The sequence below is a fragment of the Trichophyton verrucosum genome (assembly GCF_000151505.1).
Source record: "Trichophyton verrucosum HKI 0517 chromosome Unknown contig00084_1.f1.exp, whole genome shotgun sequence".
NCBI classification, from domain to species: domain Eukaryota; kingdom Fungi; phylum Ascomycota; class Eurotiomycetes; order Onygenales; family Arthrodermataceae; genus Trichophyton; species Trichophyton verrucosum.
Genome location: NW_003315585.1, coordinates 44,302 through 58,553, shown reverse-complemented (window position 1 = coordinate 58,553; position 14,252 = coordinate 44,302). Strand labels below are relative to the sequence as shown.

At 50.5% G+C, this 14,252-nt stretch overlaps 5 protein-coding genes and 1 non-coding gene across 6 annotated transcripts; 4 read left to right on the top strand and 2 right to left on the bottom strand.

The window, feature by feature from the left end:
- Positions 1-1,577: 1,577 nt before the first annotated feature.
- TRV_00874 (uncharacterized protein) lies at positions 1,578-2,479 on the top strand (the record flags this gene model as incomplete). The annotated part of the gene is made up of 3 exons (XM_003024907.1): positions 1,578-1,915; positions 1,968-2,323; positions 2,355-2,479. 3 exons carry the CDS (start codon positions 1,578-1,580, stop codon positions 2,477-2,479), a joined length of 819 nt encoding a protein of 272 aa, XP_003024953.1.
- Positions 2,480-4,613: 2,134 nt separating this feature from the next.
- On the bottom strand, positions 4,614-5,912 carry TRV_00873 (RNA polymerase I subunit Rpa43, putative; the record flags this gene model as incomplete). The annotated part of the gene is made up of 1 exon (XM_003024906.1): positions 4,614-5,912. The coding sequence occupies one exon, from the start codon at positions 5,910-5,912 to the stop codon at positions 4,614-4,616; it is 1,299 nt and encodes a 432-aa protein (XP_003024952.1).
- A 346-nt stretch (positions 5,913-6,258) lies between these two features.
- TRV_00872 (membrane associated DnaJ chaperone, putative) lies at positions 6,259-7,529 on the top strand (the record flags this gene model as incomplete). Its single annotated transcript, XM_003024905.1, has 3 exons — positions 6,259-6,312; positions 6,407-6,946; positions 7,014-7,529. The coding sequence occupies 3 exons, from the start codon at positions 6,259-6,261 to the stop codon at positions 7,527-7,529; spliced, it is 1,110 nt and encodes a 369-aa protein (XP_003024951.1).
- An 867-nt stretch (positions 7,530-8,396) lies between these two features.
- On the top strand, positions 8,397-9,402 carry TRV_00871 (uncharacterized protein; the record flags this gene model as incomplete). The annotated part of the gene is made up of 2 exons (XM_003024904.1): positions 8,397-8,854; positions 8,940-9,402. 2 exons carry the CDS (start codon positions 8,397-8,399, stop codon positions 9,400-9,402), a joined length of 921 nt encoding a protein of 306 aa, XP_003024950.1.
- Positions 9,403-10,918: 1,516 nt separating this feature from the next.
- TRV_00869 (Ran-binding protein (RanBP10), putative) lies at positions 10,919-13,472 on the top strand (the record flags this gene model as incomplete). Its single annotated transcript, XM_003024903.1, has 4 exons — positions 10,919-11,979; positions 12,065-12,291; positions 12,339-12,496; positions 12,558-13,472. 4 exons carry the CDS (start codon positions 10,919-10,921, stop codon positions 13,470-13,472), a joined length of 2,361 nt encoding a protein of 786 aa, XP_003024949.1.
- A 637-nt stretch (positions 13,473-14,109) lies between these two features.
- On the bottom strand, positions 14,110-14,180 carry TRV_00868. Its single transcript has one exon. It is a non-coding gene; the product is annotated as a tRNA-Gly (tRNA).
- Between the last annotated feature and the right edge of the window lie 72 nt (positions 14,181-14,252).

Here is a 14,252-nt window from a genome sequence, read left to right as displayed (position 1 = left end):
AGAAATGGAAATTGGAGATTTGTTACAATTTCCCAGCAACCACGTTCTTGCTGGTGGCTGCATTATACTTGTCATTATGATATTATCAAAAATCGGCCCGAATTTCGAACAACTATTTGACCGTATGAAGATATATTGGATTTCTAATAAAATTCGGGAGATAAAGATAGCTTTCCTATCTAGGGAGGAAGATCGGAGAGCAATAAATTGGCTTAATGAGCAGGGACTTTTAGCCCTAAGACTCCATCATTGGAGACAACGACAAATATTCATCAGAGAAATAATAATTGAATATACCACGCACGGGAAACTAGACAAAATTCGTGATCTAGATAAGTATAGCCTGAGAGACTGGCAACTTATGTTGATGGAGCAAAGAAGTCAAGCTTGGGCTCTTACAAATGTGTGGTTTAATCATTATCGACGCAAACCTAGTAGCCCTAGGATAAGGCTAGATAAAGCTAGCTCCTCCTGGAAGTATAATACTCTACGCAATAATCCGATAAAATACCTTTCACAGCAACATCTAGTGGAGGCATGCAAGTTAAGAGATGGTTGTTGTACAAGGGCATGCCAGTGCTGTATAAAACCACGTGGCCAATATCCAGATAAAAGACTATACTACGCCCATTGCACGTTATACTGCGGATGTTGTATCCGCAGTCGAGGATTCGTAAGACATAAACAGGGCCAAATTTTAAAAGTGTCACCGGTTCTTCAGCTACGCCTTTCCCTATCGAGGGCGCTGGACGGTTCCAAGTGCTATAGCTGAATGGAGCCCTAAAGAAAACGATACGAATGGAGAAGTAGGAGTCCACCTGGCGTTGAGATTGGTTGCTCCTTTCCATTGTTGCAAATGCCTAAGGTGATGCCGGGGCAGTGGCTACCGGAGAGGCAAATATTTCTGTGATGCTCCGGAGGGGCACCCTAGAGAGAATCAGTTAGCATCGTCGTATCAAGAAAGTTAACACTGTGTTGGGGCTTGACATACGGCTCGAATGGGAAAAGTAGGGTACTCATATTGATTATAGTCGGGAAGTCCTAACTAGAGAGACCTTTCTCATTTCGATTATATGTTATATTGTACCTAGAGAAATCCAGAAATTAGCATAGCAACAACCATTGGAAAGGGTAGCAGGGCCTCGCGGCCTATTTCATCACAACTAGGGTTCATACTATACTATACGAATGATAATGTTGTCTCACCGGCTGTATGTATAATCTATCAGAAAATACACTGAAATGAGACCTGCACTTTAGCCGATTCTGGGCTGATAACCCCCCTATACTCGTGTGGTAATAATAAGAAAACCCGTCATACTAGTAATATATATCTAGTAAGGATATATCGAGTTTGCTAACGGCTCTTCTAGTCCGCTATCCATCTAGTAGAGTCTGGATATCAATGTCCAATATTTAGCTGAGCAGCTGAATGAAAGCCCTTACAGTAGAACCCTTGGCACGCGGCATGGCACGCTGCGTGAAGAGTACCATACCTCTATCCGGCAGGCCTTAAGGGGGTATTCCCTCCCTCGCGGTAAGGGGTGCGAGGGCGGTGAGTGGCAGCAGAACCCGTGATGGCCAAACGCGTCTCCTTTAGGCAAAGGAAGCACACGCTCGATCTTCCTCTTCCTTTCTCCTTCGTCCTCAGCAGCAGCAAGAGCCACTACAACAAGGATAATAACAGCAGCAGCACCAACAGCATCAGCATCAGCAGCAACAGCACTAGAACCATGCCCTGCAACTGCACTGCTCCCGGGGCGGACCCATCGGCGGCGTGGCCCGCGCTCATTTCCCTCAGCTTCGAGGGAATTGCCCAGCTAGGGGCCGGTGGGATAATGGGCATCATTGCCACGATGGGATTGTTTTTTGGCCTGTGTGCCACAAACTTGTCGGGAGCCATTGGCTACGCCATGTAAGTTAGAACCCTCCAAAAGAAAGCCGTCATGATACTGACGTTCAATTAGTCGGCGCTGGGCGGACTCCCGCCGCCCCGACCTCCCACCCCCCACCACTACTGCTACCACCACCACCGACAACCCGCCGCCTCCTCTTACTCTCCCCGTAGAGGAGCCCGCCCCCGCCGACCCTGCCATCGCCGATTCTCCGCCGCCTCCTCCTTCCTCCACCGAGGAGGCCCCTCCCGCTTCCGGCCCCACTGACGAGGAGTCCTGCTCCTCAGTTGACATCTCTAAGTTGGAGCCCATGGACACCGCCTTGCAAGCCTTTGAGGAGGCCGATGCGCCCGCTCCTGAGGAGGAGCTTCTACCCTCCAGCAAACTCGTTGTAAGTAAAAGCAAACTCTATAAGAGTCAAAAATATGGTGTGCTAACGGTTGATACTCTATTTTGTAGTGAGACTTCTTTTCTTTTTTTCTCCTGTTTTTTGTATTTTTTATTGTTTTTTATTTTTTTATTTATTTTTTTTATTTTTTTTATTCAAGGAGCAAATAAATAATTTTTTGTCCAGAGAAATCTAAGAGAGAAGCAGTTATACTCCTCTTCGCCCTTCCAGTAGACCCCCTTCCCTGGCCAATATTATGCCGATATTATTTGTCTATCAATAACAGCGTAGGTCCAAGGGCTCAGGAGGACGATAGTTGGCATATTGCTAAGGAGGAATGTGGGTTAATAGCAAGCAGGCAAATAGGGAGGATGGGTAGACAACGCTCCCAGATAATTCACCCCCTTCTGTTCGCTATTTAAGGGTATGTATTAAGGAGAGCAATAACCGATATTCAAGAGGGCAGATTAAGACCTTACGGGGAAATCTCCAGGCTAGTAAGGGTATATATATATATATGTATATGTATATTGATAACACTTAACCGGGCGTATTCGGCCTACCCTTGGAGGAAATTCTTCAAACCGTTGAGGGTCCATGCTAGGGGGAATAAATTGACGGAATATAAAGCCGTACCTTCAGACAGCTGAAGATATATAACAAGGGGGACAATAGATATAAATCAAAGGGATATATTCACCCTAAACCTCAGGGGGTACATTTGAACTACTTAGGGTATCATCTGAGCCATGACCAAAGGCCAACAGCGTGTACTTGTCCGTCCTTACTGCAAGTGGTCCAGCTGAGACCGTGGTTGGAAGTGGATAGAGATTCAATATTGGAATGCCATTGTTCAAACGTGACGTTGGAAAGTAGAAGTTACGTAAGCACACACGTGATATCCAAGCACGTGATAGGACTAACGCTGGCGGGCTAGGGCGGAAGTTGGAAGGCAAGGGACAGCCACATAATAATAAGAGTAATAACGTCGGCGAGCCGTATAGTGAGAAGGGGGTGACTAGTTAGTTAATCCAACGATTAACTCGTTATTGATTTCGGAAGTGAGGGAGCCAAAAAAAAAAAAAAATCGCAGTCCAACTCCGCGATATGATTACTATGTACTATTAGACAGTACCTGACTTGTTCTAGTTCTATAGTTAAGCAATTAGTTATTATTAATAGATCTTTAACTGATCACTTACATTCCGTTGCTCTAAAAAAAAAAAAGGGATATTGACTGCTTTGCCCAATAGATTCGGGGTTTAGAATACATCGAAGGGCTCTATACTGCAGTTATAGTTTCATTAATGTCGATTGTATCCTCATTAATACGGAGCACATGGAGGCTTTCATTGCCGCGCATGAGGCAGCTGCACTATGTGATTGTTTGGAAGGGTAGCAAGCCTTGGACATGTTCGTGATAATGATCGGCACAGTTAACATGTTTACGATATTTGAGCAATAGCCAATCTGTTAGTTGTCTGGTATCACTCGGTGTGGCCGACAGGGCCACCAAAGCGCTTGACTTCTCAACATTATCTGCTGTATCCGATATCATTAGAGCAAATAACACACGGCCAACTCTTGTCTATCTCAAAATACCGCCCACGCCAGCCCATCCAAGAACAAACCCGCTAATAGCCTCTGTAGCAACAAGTCCGCTGAACCAGAGATCCTTCCAGGCTCCCTTCCTCACATACCCACCACCACTTGCGGGGACCAGTTCCCCATCACCCGGAAAGTAGGCACCGACGCCGGAAATGCCCTTGTTCGTACTTTTCCCTGCTGTTCTGGGTGCGTTGTCTTTCACCAGAAGGGCGTTGGCAAGGAAGGAAACAAATATGGTGCCTAGCAGGTAGAATGTGAAGCCGTAAGCGGACTGGAGGCCGAGAATGCCGGCGGCGGTGCCTAGTAGGAAGGCTATGAGGGAATGCAGGTTTGCGAGTATCTAAGTCTGCTGTCAACACTCTTTGTTCTGGTTGGGGGATATGATGTATGGACGGAAGATGGATGGAGGGTAGCTACCCGGTTGTTATGTGTGACTGATTCTGGGACGAGGGGATTTATGAGTAGTGAAAGCTCCTGGCTTGTAGGCGGCATTATGGCGGTTATTTCTATTCTTTATTTTATCTTGTTTCGCTTGACTTGTTTTATACCAATGTCATCGTCAATTGTTTGGTGGAGTTTTGTCTGTTTTGTCTGAGATCTCTTCTTGCAATCGCCTACGCGCGAAATTGATTAATGGATTACATAAGCAGAATGTAGTCCAGCGTTGATAGACATGGGGGAAGTAAAGGATCAATTCATATTGAAAAAAAAGTCATTATATCTCACGACTTCGAGCTTTTCTCCTTTTTACTCTTCTTCTCCTTCTTCTCTTTCTTCTCCTTTTTCTCCTTTTTCTTCTCTTTTGTTGATGACGGTTGCGCCTCCACGGCCTCAGTCATGGTCACATCCTCGTCCTCATCAGCTTCAAGATCAATATCCACATCTGGCGCTTCCTGGCGCTCTGTAGATGTAGGATCATGGTAGTTATCACCACCCTTTGCCCTCCCGGCGCCTGAAGCCTTACTCCTTTCTTCGGCAACAAGCTTCTCCTCATCCTCCTTACTTAGCATTGTCCCCTCAAGGCTAAGAAAGCCCTTATCACGCTCACTGCCTGGTATAACGTCGACATCTCGAACACGAAACCGAATGGTTCCACGAACTCTCTTACCGGAACGAGTTTGGAAATATCCCGTTTCCGCCGACGCCGCGTCTTCAAACTGCGAGGCCTCGCTATTCGATGCCAAGGGCTTGAAATTCTCTTTATCTGAGTCTGGTTCGTCATCGTCATCGTCTTCTTCGTCCTTGCTGCTCGATGTAGGTGATGCGCTGGTTGTGCTGGGCCTGTCTGACTGCTGGCCTGGGGCAATCCACTTCCAGTCCGCGGGCAATCGACGCCGTTCAATGCCAATGGAGAACAGGTTAAACACAATTGCACCCAGAAAGTCTTCGGACTGGACGTTGATCCAGCCCTCGAGGGTCTGACCTCGTTCGGGCCGGAAGACGAGGAAGGTAAGTGTCAGATAAGTGTGTAGGACACCATACTCGCCTGCTGTTTTAGCGAGGGTGAGCGGTTCTGGGTTGGGAGTGTGGGTTGATGTTGTATTCGGCGTGGGCTTGGTGGCTGAGATGGACGGGTTGGAGTAAGCGAGAACCACGCCGCGGACGGGAGGGTAGTAGGTCAGAAGCAGAGGGGAGATGTGCTCTGCCAGCAAAGAAGACACGGCATGGGTGGGTGATATAGCGATGGGCGAGAGAGGGAGGTAGAGAGTTGTAGTCACGCGGTGGAAAGAAGGGAGCTGGTCTGCGGTCGAGGAGAGGGAATGGGTATCTTTATCGTTCGACGAGGCCTTTGACAGAGGTTTTCGGGACGCTTCTTTCTCTCTTCCTTTTCCACCGTCCTCTACAGCTTGCTTCTCATCCTTTTTCAAGTGTTTGTCCTTTTTCTTCTTTTTCTTCTTCTCGCCGTCGTCGACAACGACTGTCTCGCTCGCCTGCTCTTGTCTCTTTCGCTTCTTCGATTCACTCTTGTCTTTGCGCTTCTTCTCCGGCGACGCTATCGAGTCGATCTCCATTGCATCCATCGACATGTCAGCAGTCAATTGACAAGTATCTCTTGTCGTCCTCTCACGCCGACCGCTGGGAGGTTGAATTCTGAGCTGAGAAGGGAAACGAAAAAAAAAAAAAAAAAGAGAATAAGGTTCTTCGCTGGCGGCTAGTGCCAAGCCGGGAAGCGCCCATCTTAACGTTTAGCCGCCGAGTGTCTCTCTTTTTCATGTGTCGTGGCATCAAGAGATATGGAGCGACCTAGAGAAGAGCAGTGAAGCATTTCTTTCTTTCCTTTTCTTTTCCTTGATTCTGTTTTATTTTTTTAAAATGGACACTGTTTAATATTGTTTCTTCTTCTTATGTTTTTGGGTTTTCTACAAGATGGACGCGGCATCTAGAGTCTTGTCCTATGCTGGCTGGGCTTTCCTCCCAGGAGTAAGTCCCCCTCCTCTCGCGTCATACAGACATTGACATTACGACCTGGTAATCTAACAATCCCATCAACCAGATAGCTACGTCGTTCCTGCAGAACCTTTACTACCGCATTACCATCAGTGCTGGCACACCACACCCTCAGCCTGGCTCAGAGCGGCATGCCCGTCACCGCCGGCGCATCCATGTCGCGGTGATTAGCAGCTACCTGCTGTACACCATCTACGAAGAATACCACAGCCTCCGTGTGGCCCCAGACTTCTATCAAATACTAGGCGTCCTGCCTACATCGGACGAGCGGACCATCAAATCACGCTTCCGCCGACTGGCCACTGTATTCCATCCCGACAAGGCACGACAGAATGGTTTAGGCTCGACTGCTGAGGATGGGGCGAAGGCGGATGAGTTCTTTGTGCTGTTAAAGCTGGCTCAGGACACGCTGCTTGACCCAGTCAAGCGGTTTGCGTATGACCGGTTCGGGGCTGGGGTAGTGGTAAGGCCGGAAGGTCCAAGTAAGACGCTGAGCATGGCCACGTACTTTTACGAAGGCCTTTATGCGCTTGCACCGCAGTACCTTGTTGGTTTTCTGCTGATGGTGCTGCTCAACACCTTCTGGTTCTCTGCTTGGGGTAGATACGTAAGTGGTTTTTTTTTTTTTTTCTCTCCTCTGGTGGAAGTCCCCCCGGCTGACTTGACTCCCTCAGTGGCGGTTCTATACGTTTTTTGCACTGCTGACACTGGAGCTGACGCTGCTTACCCACCCGAATGCAACCTTCATGCCAGGTGCCTACCTGCCGGCTATGCTCAGCAATCTCCTGGGGCTGGACCGCTTCTATCTGCTGCCGTTCCAGATGCTGTCTCTTGCGCGCACGGCGTCGATGTCCATGAACGTCTTCATCTCGCAGCTGGCGCCGCCCGAGGCTACGTTGCAGGCCAGCCGGAGCAAGGGACGAGGAGGAGGAGGAGAAGGGCTGAGCGTGCAGGCGCAGAAACAGCTGACGCAGATCGTGCAGCTGGCCCAGGCACAAGACGCAGAGAGTGCCAAGCTGCTCGGGATGGACATGCTGCCCTTCCGGGGGGACGTGGACAGGGTAGGCCGGCTGCGGCGAGGCATGAAGGAGCGTCTGCGCAGGGAGGAGGCTGGCCAGGCTCCCGAGGTGCAGCAGGCCATCGCCGCCGTCAAACAAGGGAGGCAACAGGGCCGGAACGAGCAGCAGTAGCATCAACGTCACCCTCATGGAAGAGGAGTGCATCGTCGAGGAAAGAACTGCTGCCCAGGTGTGAATGCTGTCATCCTGTATTATATAATACCTTATATAAGCATAGAGTCTATTTATTATCATTCCTTAGTCATCCTTACTAGCGCCGTAACTTTTTCGGTCACTGCAATACCACTAGCCCCGGAAGCGGTCCCAGCGGCAACTCGTCCTGAACTCTTCCTGAACTCTCCCTGCAGTCTTCCTGCCCGCTGACTGGCCCACTCCCCTGACTAAGCCCTGGTCGTTACCAGACGTGACCAGCCCTAGCCTCGCCGCCGCCGCCGCCGCCGCTCTTCTTTCCCTTCTTTTCCTTCCTTCTTCCTGCTTACCTAAGCCCTCGCCCTCTGTTCGCTTTGCCCGCCGCGTCGCTTTTGCCCTTCCTTGCGACCCTTCAAGAACGACCCAAGCAAAAAAGACAAGTCGCCCGTCAGTCTCTCTCCTTAGTCGTGGTTAGTGAGACGGATGCGCGGACAAGGACAAGCGAAAAAACCAACCACCACCGGCCGGCCACCATGACACACTCAAAACCACCTCTCCCCGTTTCTTCTCCCCCGTCGCCTTCGCCCTCGTCCTCGCCCTTCCACCACCGTCACCTCCGTCATCCAGTCCATCTCACCTCGCTGCCTCCCACCGCTCGACTCTCTGCACCCATCGCCAGCGCCGACGGGCTGCCCCTAACCTAATTACCTCGACTCCTTCTTCCGCTCCTCGCCGGAAGAGGGCCACCAAGAGAACCAAAAAAATAAATAAATAGGAGCCACGCCGGACCGGAAAACTCTGCCCAAACCTGCACGCTGCCCTGTATTAACACCGCACAACCACCGCACAATGGCCGGCTCAGACACCTCGTCGACCTCCTCGCAGCCAGCTGCCAGCTCTGCCAGCACCGCCAGCAGCACCGCCTCCAAGATGAACAGGATAGTCGTCCTCTCGCTGCCGCCAGCCCTGCTCAGCCGTTTCCCCAGAGGCAGCAGCGGCAATGCCAGCGAGGACAGCCAGGCCAACAAGGAGGACGAGTCCAGCTCGCCGTCGACGCCGCCCGCTGCTCCTCTCACCGATAACGCCTCAGACGGCGACGCTGCCTCGACCGGTGCCGGGCCTACCCCTTCGACTCCCTCAGCGTCGGTCTCTGGCTCGGGTGCTGCCACCGCCAACGGGCCTACTTCAGCACCGGCCTCGGGGTCGGGGGCTGCAAAGGCAGGGACCAAGAGAGGTGCTCAGGCTCTAGGTCCAGACGGCCTCCCTAAACCACGAGGCAAGCCGGGCCCCAAGAAGAAACCAAGACTGTAAGTTGATAGACTTGGACCCCTGTCCTTTCTCCTAATACATACACGTCCGAGAATCAAGAGAAGCATGCTAATAGCGATACAGGGAAGACGGAGAGACTCCCTCTCGTCCACCACCTCCACCTCACCACCGCCTGGGCCCCAAGGCCAACCAGGGGGCCATCAACGCCTGTCTGCGTGCTCTGGACCGCTCAGGCAAGCCCTGTCGCAAGTGGGAGCGAAAGTCGTTCCAGCTCAAGTCCTTTACCGGTGTGATATGGCAGGTTCCTAGCTGGGGGGCTCCCCCTCGGCCCAAGCCAACGCCAGAGGAAGAAGAGGAGAAACAGAAAGAAAAGGAGGCTACCAACGGAGAGAAGAAAGACAAGGAGAAAGACAAGAAGAGCGAGAAGAGCGAGAAGAGTGCAAAGAGTGCAAAGAGTGAGAAGAGTGAGAAGAGCACTGCTGATCCTACTGAAGCTGAGCCTGAAGCTGAAGCTGGGAGAGATGCTACGCCTGCCGGAAGCATGATGGATATCGACTCTCCTGCTCCTGTTGCCGTTGCCTCTTGAGTCTTCCGCTTATCTCCCTCTCCCTTTTTCTTTCGATTCTCTCATTTTCTTCCCCCTTTCTTTTCACTTTCAATTATACACTGTACACTATTCCGTCTTAATCCTTTTCTCCCGTCTTCTACCCCCTATACCATACTTACACACCTTACACACTTTATCACGGCGTCTTGGGATATTCGGTCTGGATTTTTTTTTTTCGGTTCTTTTCGCTCTTCTTCGTCTTCTCCTGTTTCCTGCCAGGTGCAATGCAACAAAAACAAACACTGCTACAGCTACTTCTACTTCTTCTTCTTCTACTACTACTACTACTACTAATGGTATATGGGCGTGGTCGGTTGGTCGGTCTCTTTAAAGGTTCCTTTCTCTACCAATGTACTTCTAGATAGCCGGCCTTCGAGCCTCCTTAACATCAGCATCCAAACAACTGCTTGATCCGCTCGCTGCCTCCTACGCAGACCTTTCTCCTTCTATCACCGTAGACATCCTCTCTGCTGCTCCTCTGCTGCTCCTCTGCTGCTCGTGTGCGTGGCCCTGTCTCTGCTCATGTGACCCCTTCCCGACCGCCCTCCGTTCTACTTCGTCCGCCTGTAGCTCTTTTGGCTTTCAACGTCAACCCAACCTGCGACAAGCTTCTCGCAGCAGAGACAGACACGCAGAAGCAGCAGAAGCAGCAGAAGAAACAAGGAAGATACGCTCGTCGCTCGTCTCTTTCACTGTAGGCCTCTGAGTCGCCTGCGCGCAGCTGTCCGTCTGCTTCTCCCTCCTGCAGCGCCTGACCCTTGACCACGGCTAGCCGTCGACCCCGGACTGACTACCTTCTTTCCCCTCAGAAAACAACATCACCGCCAGAACTACATAACTACACGCTATAACTACACCCGCGCCACACATACACAGAGCGTGAGAGAGAGCACCCAGACACACAGCCATGTTGTCATAAAGTGCTGTACCTCGACTATATAACATCGTCTGCAGCTTCTCTTTGCTCAGACTCGGCATAGTTACGCACTGCTCTGCTCGGTTTGGGGCTATGCTGCCGCAGCTAGTTGTTTGACCAACTAGTTAACTATCGATAAGCGCAAGCAGCAGAGCTGCCAGCTTCAAAGAAGAAGGCAGAAGAAGAAATATCGAGCTGGTGGACCATTTTTACCACTGCTGGACACGGGCAGCACACACACACGCACACACACAAACACAAACACACACCCTCAGGCAGATACACGCTGGACCAGTGACACCGTACCACAACAGAAACAGAGTAAAGGAGCAGATCGAGCAGGGAAAAAGCAAAGCAAAGGAGGATAGCAGCAGGGTAAGTAACTAAAGGTCACTCAGTTTCAAGCAAGCAGCACTGACGGGTACCTGTCTCTCTTGTTTTCTGGAGAACGCATTTACTGACTCTGTCGCTGCACGAGGGCACTTCATAGCTTCTCACCCAAAGGTACGGCCTCCTGATATCCCGCACCAGCAACATCAGCATCAGAAGGCATCGGTGTACAGCGCTGTCACGCCCACCATGAGCAGTGTACCAGGCTCCGGCTCTGGTGCTGGTACAGGGGCTGGCTCTGGAGCTGGTAATGGCTCCAGCACTGGCCTTCCAGCTTCGACTTCCCCTTACCCATTACCAACCACAGCCATCCCTACCATCTATCGCACGCGCAGGTCCTCTTACGCCTCCGTCCTGTCGCGCCAGCCAGGTCAAGCAGAGCACGAGCATGACGAGCACTACCCTCCGTCTCCGTTCCGCTCAAGTCTAACCGCATCGTCTAGCACCAATAACAACGCCATCCAAGATACCTCCTCCTCCAGATCCCGCAACCAAGTCCCTTTCTCCTCTTCCGCACCCCCCGCAGATCCCGCAGCCATGCAGCAGCAGACAAACGGCAGCGGTGCCGGCGCAGGCTCAACCACAAACAGCTGGCGGAGACCAAACTCAAACATCTCCTTCCAACTGGGCCAGGGCATCGGCATGGGGCAGCTCCCATCATACTCAAAGCAATTTGAGAAACTGCTCGAACAGGCAGATCTGAATGCCCTACCTTTTGGCCTCAACAATTCGCTATACCAACAAAACCCAGAAGACTCCTTCTTCACCCCCTCATACCTCCGTTCGTCAAAATACGTTGCCCAGCTATATGCAGCTCACAAGGCAAAGCTCTCCTCCCAACGGGATGCTCAATCACAGAATCAGCATACACCTACCCCAGGCTCCTCCGCCCAACATCTCCCCTCAGCCTCCTCACTCCCTCTATCTGCCTCGTCGAGTCAGCTTAACCTACACCGCATGGCGCCTTCGCACAGAGGAATGACATATGACATCGTTGAGAGTCATGGTCCTGGCGGTGACTCGACTGCACCGCTAGAGGGACAGCAACTTACCCCATTACCTTCGCGCTGGAACGAGAGTGATAAGTACAGCGGCCTGGATTTGTTAGGAGAAGGGCTAGAGGTACGGTATATTGGCCATGTGCCTAAACAGGAACACGAGGCCGCAGCTGTAAGAGCCGATCAACCCATGCCCGTCAAATGTGGCATATATTACTTTGAAGTCACTATCCTAGCCAAACCGAAAGACGGGTATGTCAGACCACTCAGCTCATTCTACATCCTTTAATCTTATGCGACAAAAATAAAAAAAGGGACTTGCTAACAGCTTTAACAGTATGATTGGAGTGGGTTTCTCGAATAACAAGGCTTCCCTGGAGAGATTGCCAGGCTGGGAGCAGGAATCCTGGGCCTACCATGGTGATGACGGTAAGACGTTTTTCGGCGACAACCAAGGCCAGGGAAGGCCTTATGGACCTACGTTTACCGTCAATGATACGATTGGATGCGGCATTGTGTTCTCTACTGGAAACGCTTTTTTTACAAAAAATGGGTCTTTCCTCGGTGAGTTTGTACAGTCTATCAGACATATCGCCTGCTGTTGATTTTAGGAAGCTCATTACTAATGGCCATGGCAGGAAATGCGTTCCGTGATTTGAAGCCCGCAAAGCTCTACCCTTGTGTAGGCATGAGAAAACAACCTGGCGCACATGTCAAGGCGAACTTTGGCCAGTTTCCATTCATCTTCGACATAGATAGTATGATGGCGGTACGTTGTCCCACTCCCATCTCGTGCATGAGCTGTGGGATACTAACGAGAACTTGGATAGAGTGAAAAATATGATGTCCAGCAAAACATCCAGAGGACGGACCTCTCTACCTTGCATCCTACATTAGATGAATCGGAATTCATGCAGAAACTCGTTGCCCAGTTCCTTGCACATGATGGGTATGTAGAAACTGCCAAGATATTTGCACAGGAAGTTCAGGATGAAAAGCGTGCTTTGCAAACTTCCGGAGAAATGTCCATGAAGGAACTCGAGGTTGAGGATGACATAGATGCCATCAACAGACAAAGTACGCCCAGGCTTCATCTATTCCCTATCAGATGGTACCAACTAACTTCGTGCCCAGAAATACGAGCAGCGATACTGGAGGGAGACATCGACAGGGCCCTGAAGCTGACGAATGTACACTATGCCAGCGTCCTCGGTGACAACCCGCACATCCATTTCAGACTACGATGCAGAAAGTTCATTGAGATGATGCGTCGCTGTACTGAGCCGCAGCCTGCCGCAATCAATTCATCAAACGGCCTGTCGGAACCTACCAGAACCACTTCCGACGGCTTCACACTCGACATGGAAGTCGATGACCAAATGCCTGACGTCGATGCCAACGAAGCAATTGCTGCTAGCGACATGATGGATACTGACGCCGGAAATACCAACAATGCTAACAATGACACCACAACTGTCAAAAAGGACCAAGATCTTCTGCACGAAGCTATACTGTATGGCCAGCAGCTACAAGCTGACTACCCCGGTGACGAGAAGAAGGAGCACAAAAAGACCCTGGACGACATCTTCTCACTAGTAGCCTATGCGGACCCCAAAACCTCTGTTCACGGCCACTTGTTGGATCCCAGCGGTCGAGTTGCAGTCGCGGAGGAACTAAACTCTGCCATCTTAGGTAACGCCCCTCCACGCTTGTTTCCCACTGCATCTACTAACAGACTGCCATAGTATCACTGGGGAAGTCCTCCTCCGCGACACTAGAGCGGCTGTACCAGCAGACCGAGGCACTTGTAAACGAACTCAGCGAAGACGGCGGCGCAGGGGCGTTTATTAACGTCGTTGACGACTACTTAAAATAGCTTCATCTCTCATTCCTACTGTTTTAACCATTTCATACGGGGCTCATCAACATTAACATCTCCATCGTTATTCATTCATGGGCATCATGGCGTCTGTTTATTAGCCGTACTCATACTTTATCTCCTCTATTCCCCTTTCTATTTTACCCACGTACCTCCCTACTTGCTATCTATATTTACCTGTGCGTCACCGCCCCCTCACGTCTTATATTATTTTTATCTATGCCTCTATTCTGCCTTTCCGGCTATGTCTGAGTGTCTGGAGTTTGTACCTCTCTGTAACTCTCCCCCCTTTCGCCTTTTTATATGGTTCAACAATCAAATGTCTGTCTGCCTGACTCCAGGAAAACTACGGTGAAGTGTGTAGTGAGGAAGTCTATACGTAGTAAGTAGCGTTAATAGCAATAGATAAAGTGATAATAAAACATCTTCTTTCCATAAAGAAGCGACTTAATCTGATACTAAGAAGGGTGAGAGGAAGAAGGGCAAAAAAAGAAAAAGAAAAGTGCATCGACCGGGAATCGAACCCGGGGCCCGTCGATGGCAACGACGGATTTTACCACTAAACCATCAATGTTGTTTGATGCAAGGGACTTTTAGTAAGTGATTTACCAGCCCATAGCTAGTTAGATAGCTAGCTATTTACCTA